Below are 5,872 nucleotides of genomic sequence, written 5' to 3'. Positions count from 1 at the left end.
TTGGGGTTTAGCGGGGTCTGGGGGCGCTCTGGGGTCACTTTTGGGGGACACTTGGGGTTTTTGGGGAGTCTGGGGGCACTTTAGGGGCGTTTTTGGGGATTTTGGGGGGCACTTTGGGGATTTGGGGATGGTTTAGGGGCACTTTGGGGTTTTTGGAGGAACTTTGGGGTGGTTTGGGGTTTTCAGGAGGTTTTTGGGGGCGCTTTTGGGGTTTGGGGGGCGATTTGGTGTTTCGGGGTGGTTTGGGGCTATTTGGGGTTTTGGGGGGCGCTTTGGGGTTTTTTGGGGCCACTTTGGGGGAACTTTGGGTTTTTGGGGGGGTCCGGGGTCTCTTTGGGGGGCTTGGAGAGGATTTGGGGTTTTGGGGCTGCTTTGGGCCCCGAATCCCCAAAAAGGGGGAGTCGGGAGGGCCCCGGGGGCGTTTTTGGGGTGTCCCCCCCATCCCATCTCGCCAGGCCGGTTTTGGGGGTCCCCCTGAGCCCCCGGGATGGGATGGGGATTTTGGGGTCCCCCCAGTCTGGGATGGGGATTTTGGGGTCCCCCCAGGACGGGACGTGGATTTTGGGGTCCCTGTGGGCCGGGATGTGGATTTTGGGGTCCCCCTGACCTCACTGGGACCGGAGGGGATTTTGGGGTCCCCCGGCCTGGGATAGGATTTTGGGGTCCCCCTGGGACGGGATGTGGATTTTTGGGTCCCCCCCGGGCTGGGATTGGGATTTTGGGGTCCCCCCAGGATGGGATGAGGATTTCGGGGTCCCCCCGGGCCGGGATGTGCATTTCGGGGTCCCCCCGGATGGGATGAGGATTTCGGGGTCCCCCTGACCTGGGATGTGCATTTCGGGGTCCCCCCGGGCCGGGGTGAGGATTTCGGGGTCCCCCCGGATGGGATGAGGATTTCGGGGCGCCCCTGACCCCCCCTGTGCCCCCAGGACCCCGAGCGGGGCCGGCCGTGCCGCGAGTGCCGGGAGCTGTGCCCGGGGTTCCAGGAGCACCCCTGGAGGTGAGCCGGGATTTGGGGTGTCCCCTGGGGGATTTTGGGGTGTCCTGGGGGGGGATTTTGGGGTGCCCCCTCTGGGGGGGGATTTTGGGGTGTCCTGGGGGGGATTTTGGGGTGCCCCATTACCAAACTTTGGGGTGCCCTATCCCCAGAATTTGAGGTTCCCCTGACCCTATTTTGGGGTTCCCCTGACCTTATTTCAGGGTGCCCCGTTATCACATTTTGTGGTGCCCCATCCCTGGATTTTAGGGTGCCCCATTCCAGATTTCGGGGTTCCGCTGACCGATGTCGGTGTGCCCCATTGTCACATTTTGGGGTGCCCCATTCTGGATTTTGGGGTTTCCGTGACCAGTTTCGGGGTTCTCCTGGCCAATTTCAGGATTCCCCATTCCGGATTTCGGGGCGCCCCCTGACTGATTTCGGGGTTCCTGTGACCGATTTCGGGGTGCCCCATTACGGATGTCGGGGTTCCCCATTATCACATTTCGGGGTTCCCCTGACCGATTTCTGGGTTCCCGTGACCAATTTCGGGGTGCCCCATTATCACATTTTGTGGTGCCCCATCCCTGGATTTCAGGGTGCCCCATTCCAGATTTCGGGGTTCCCCATTATCACATTTTGGGTGCCCCATTCCAGATTTCGGGGCGCCCCCTGACCGATTTCGGGGTGCCCCATTATCACATTTCGGGGTTCCCATGACCGATTTGGGGGTGCCCCATTACGCATGTCGGGGTTCCCCATTATCACATTTCGGGGTTCCCCTGACCAATTTTTGGGTTCCCGTGACCAATTTTGGGGTTCCCTGACCACATTTCGGGCTGCCCCATTATCACATTTTGGGGTGCCCCTGACCGATTTCGGGGTTCCCATTATCACATTTTGGGGTTCCCCATTACGGATTTTTGGGGTTCCCCTGACAACATTTCGGGGTGCCCCATTATCACATTTCGGGGTTCCCAATATCACATTTTGGGGTGCCCCTGACCGTATTTCGGGGTTCCCATGACCATATTTTGGGGTGCCCCATGACCACATTTTGGGGTTCCCATTATCACATTTCGGGGTTCCCCTGACCCTATTTCGGGGTTCCCCTGACCACATTTTGTGGTGCCCCAATATCACATTTCGGGGTGTCCCATTCTGGATTTCGGGGTTCCCCTGACCGATTTGGGGGTGCCCCATTATCACATTTCGGGGTGCCCCATTACCGATTTTGGGATTCCCTGACCGATTTCGGGGTTCCCGTGACCAATTTCAGGGTTCCCCATTACCACATTTTGGGGTGCCCCATTCTGAATTTCGGGGTTCCCCTGACCGATGTCAGGGTTCCCCGTTATCACATTTCGGGGTTCCCCTGACCAATTTCTGGGTTCCCGTGACCAATTTCAGGGTGCCCCATTCCGGATTTCGGGGTGCCCCATTATCACATTTGGGGTGCCCCATTATCACATTTGGGGTGTTCCATTATCACATTGGGGGTGTTCCAGTATCACATTTTGGGGTTCCCCTGACCATATTTTGAGGTGTTCCATTATCACATTTGGGGTTCCCATTATCACATTTCGGGGTTCCCCTGACCATATTTTGGGGTGTTCCATTATCACATTTTGGGGTGCCCCATTATCACATTTGGGGTGTTCCATTATCACATTTTGGGGTGCCCCATTATCACATTTTGAGGTGTTCCATTATCACATTTGGGGTTCCCATTATCACATTTGGGGTCCCCCCCCCCCAGGAAGCTGTGCCTGCACTGCCGGTGCCCGCGGGGGGAGCACGTGGGGGGCGGGGAGCCCCCGGCGCTGCGGGGGGTCCTGGCCCGGCTCCTCCCCCAGGCCCCGCCCCCCCCCGGCTCGGGGGGCTTCGCGTGGGCGCCCCCCGGGCTCAGCCCCGAACAGGTAACAAACACCCCCCCGGACCCCCAAAAATACCCCTGGGGACCCCCAAAAATACCCCTGGGGACCCTAAAAACAGCCCCGGGACCCCCGAAAACAGCCCCGGGACCCCCAAAAACCGCCCCGAGACATCCAAAAACAGCCCCGGGGACCCAAAAACAGCCCCCGGGACCCCTGAAAACAGCCCTGGGACCCCCAAAAACAGCCCCGGGGCCCCCAAAAATACCCCTGGGACCCCCAAAAAACCCCTGGGACCCCCAAAAACAGCCCCAGGACCCCCGAAAACAGCCCTGGGACCCCCAAAAACAGCCCCGGGACCCCCGAAAACAGCCCCGGGACCCCCAAAATACCCCTGGGACCCCAAAACCAGCCCTGGGACCCCCAAAAATACCCCTGGGACCCCCAAAAACAGCCCCGGGACCCCCAAAAACAGCCCCGGGACCCCCAAAACAGCCCCTGGGGACCCCCAAAAATGCCCCTGGGACCCCCAAAAACAGCCCTGGGACCCCCAAAAACCGCCCGGGACATCCAAAAACAGCCCCGGGACCCCCGAAAACAGCCCCGAGACCCCTGAAAACAGCCCTAGGACCCCAAAAACAGCCCTGGGACCCCCAAAAACAGCCCCGGGACCCCAAAAATACCCCGCGGGACACCCAAAAACAGCCCTGGGACCCCAAAAATGCCCCTGGGACCCCAAAAATACCCCCGGGACACCCAAAACTGCCCCGGGGGCCCCAAAACCAGCCCCTGGGACCCCAAAAATACCCCTGGGACCCCAAAACCAGCCCTGGGACCCCCAAAAATACCCCTGGGGCCCCCCAAAAACCCCCCGGGACCCCCAAAACAGCCCTGGGGACCCCAAAAATGCCCCTGGGACCCCCAAAACAGCCCCTGGGGACCCCCAAAAATACCCCTGGGACCCCCAAAAACAGCCCTGGGACCCCCAAAAATGCCCCTGGGACCCCCAAAACAACCTCGGGACCCCCAAAAACCCCCCAGGACCCCCAAAACAGCTCTGGGGACCCCAAAAACAGCCCCGGGACCCCCAAAAATCCCCCTGAGACACCCAAAAACCATTCGGGACCCCCAAAAACCGCTCAGGACTCCCAAAAAGCCCCCGTGATCCCCAAAAACACCCCTGGGACCTCCAAAAACAGCCCCGGGACCCCCAAAACATTCTTGGGACATCCAAAACACCCCCAGGCCCCCAAAAATCCCCCCGGGATGCCCAAAAATCCCCCCAGGACACCAAAAACCCCGGGGACCCCAAAAACATCCCGGGGACCCCAAAACCCCCGAGTGAAGGAGACCCCCCCCCCATCTGTGCCCCCCAAAATGCTCTGACCCCTCCAGGACCTCCCGGGCCCCCCCAAACCCCTCCTGGGGCTCCCCAATCCCACCCAGGCCCCGCCCACCCCACAGACCCCCTTGCCCTGAGCCAAGCCCCGCCCCCTGCCCGGCCACGCCCATGCAAACAAGCCACGCCCACCCCATGAAACTCCGCCCCAGGTGTGTCAGGTTTTCTCACTGCTCCCGTTTAGCCCCGCCCATTAAGCCCCGCCCCCTATGCAGGTGTGTCAGTATTTCTCGCTGCTCCCATTAAGCCGTGCCCCGTTTAGCCCCACCCCGCTAAGCCCCGCCCCCTCCCAGGTGTGTCAGTATTTCTCGCTGCTCCTGCCCCGTTAAGCCCGGCCCCGATAAGCCCCGTCCCGCCAAGCCCTGCCCCCTCAGGTTTGTCAGTATTTCTCGCTCCTCCCGTTTAGCCCCGCCCCATTAAGCCCCGCCCCCTGTGCAGGTGTGTCAGTATTTCTCGCTGCTCCCTTTAAGCCCCGCCCCGCTAAGCCCCGCCCCCTCAGGTGTGTCAGTATTTCTTGCTGCTTCCTTTAAGTCCCGCCCCGCTAAGCCCCGCCCCATTAAGCCCCGCCCCCTCAAGTGTGTCAGTATTTCTCGCTGCTCCTGTTAAGCCCCGCCCCGCTAAGCCCCGCCCCGCTAAGCCCCGCCCTCCCCAGTGTGTCAGTATTTCTCGCTGCTCCCTTTAAGCCCCGCCCCGTTAGCCCCGCCCCATTAAGCCCCGCCCCCTCAAGTGTGTCAGTATTTCTCGCTGCTCCCATTAAGCCCCGCCCCGTTAGCCCCGCCCCGCTAAGCCCCGCCCCCTCAGGTGTGTCAGTGTTTCTCGCTGCTCCCATTAAGCCCCGCCCCGCTAAGCCCCGCCCCTCCCAGGTGTGTCAGTATTTCTCGCTGCTCCCACCCTGCTAAGCCCCGCCCATTAAGCCCCGCCCCCTCAGGTGTGTCAGTATTTCTCGATGCTCCCGTTTAGCCCCGCCCCGTTAGCCCCGCCCCGCTAAGCCCCGCCCCCTCAGGTGTGTCAGTGTTTCTCACTGCTCCCATTAAGCCCCGCCCCGCTAAGCCCCGCCCTCCCAGGTGTGTCAGTATTTCTCGCTGCTCCCACCCTGCTAAGCCCCGCCCATTAAGCCCCGCCCCCTCAGGTGTGTCAGTATTTCTCGATGCTCCCGTTTAGCCCCGCCCCGTTAGCCCCGCCCCGCTAAGCCCCGCCCCCTCAGGTGTGTCAGTATTTCTCGATGCTCCCATTAAGCCCCGCCCCGCTAAGCCCCGCCCCGCTAAGCCCCGCCCCCTCAGGTGTGTCAGTATTTCTCGCTGCTCCCGCCCGCGCTCGTGCCGCGCCTGCGCAGTCCCGGGGAGCGGCACCGGCTGCGGGAGCTGCTGCGGCAGCTGCCCCCGCACGACCTCGAGGTGCGCGGGGATGGGGGTCCGGGGGGTCTGGGGGCGTCTGGGGGCGTCTGGGGGCGTCTGGAGGGTCCGGGCAATCTGGGGGGGTCCCGGGGGTCTGGGCAATCTGGGGGTCCCGGGGGTTTTGGGGGTCGGGGAGGTCTGGGGGGTCCTGGGGGTCTGGGGGTTTCGGTTTGGGGGTCCGAGGCTCCCAGGGTCTGGGGGTTCCCGTGAGTCCGAGGGTTTTTGGGAG

The 5,872-nt window shown here is 62.1% G+C and overlaps 1 protein-coding gene across 1 annotated transcript; it reads left to right on the top strand.

The window, feature by feature from the left end:
* Nucleotides 1-929: 929 nt before the first annotated feature.
* LOC115917061 (prickle planar cell polarity protein 3-like) lies at nucleotides 930-5,643 on the top strand (the record flags this gene model as incomplete). The annotated part of the gene is made up of 3 exons (XM_030970796.1): nucleotides 930-1,000; nucleotides 2,736-2,895; nucleotides 5,530-5,643. Coding segments are annotated over 3 exons (345 nt in total), but the record flags the coding sequence as incomplete, so codon positions are not given.
* Nucleotides 5,644-5,872: the final 229 nt, after the last annotated feature.

This window comes from Camarhynchus parvulus, unplaced genomic scaffold (assembly GCF_901933205.1).
Source record: "Camarhynchus parvulus unplaced genomic scaffold, STF_HiC, whole genome shotgun sequence".
Classification (NCBI taxonomy): Eukaryota; Metazoa; Chordata; class Aves; order Passeriformes; family Thraupidae; genus Camarhynchus; species Camarhynchus parvulus.
This window is presented reverse-complemented; position numbering and strand designations above follow the sequence as displayed.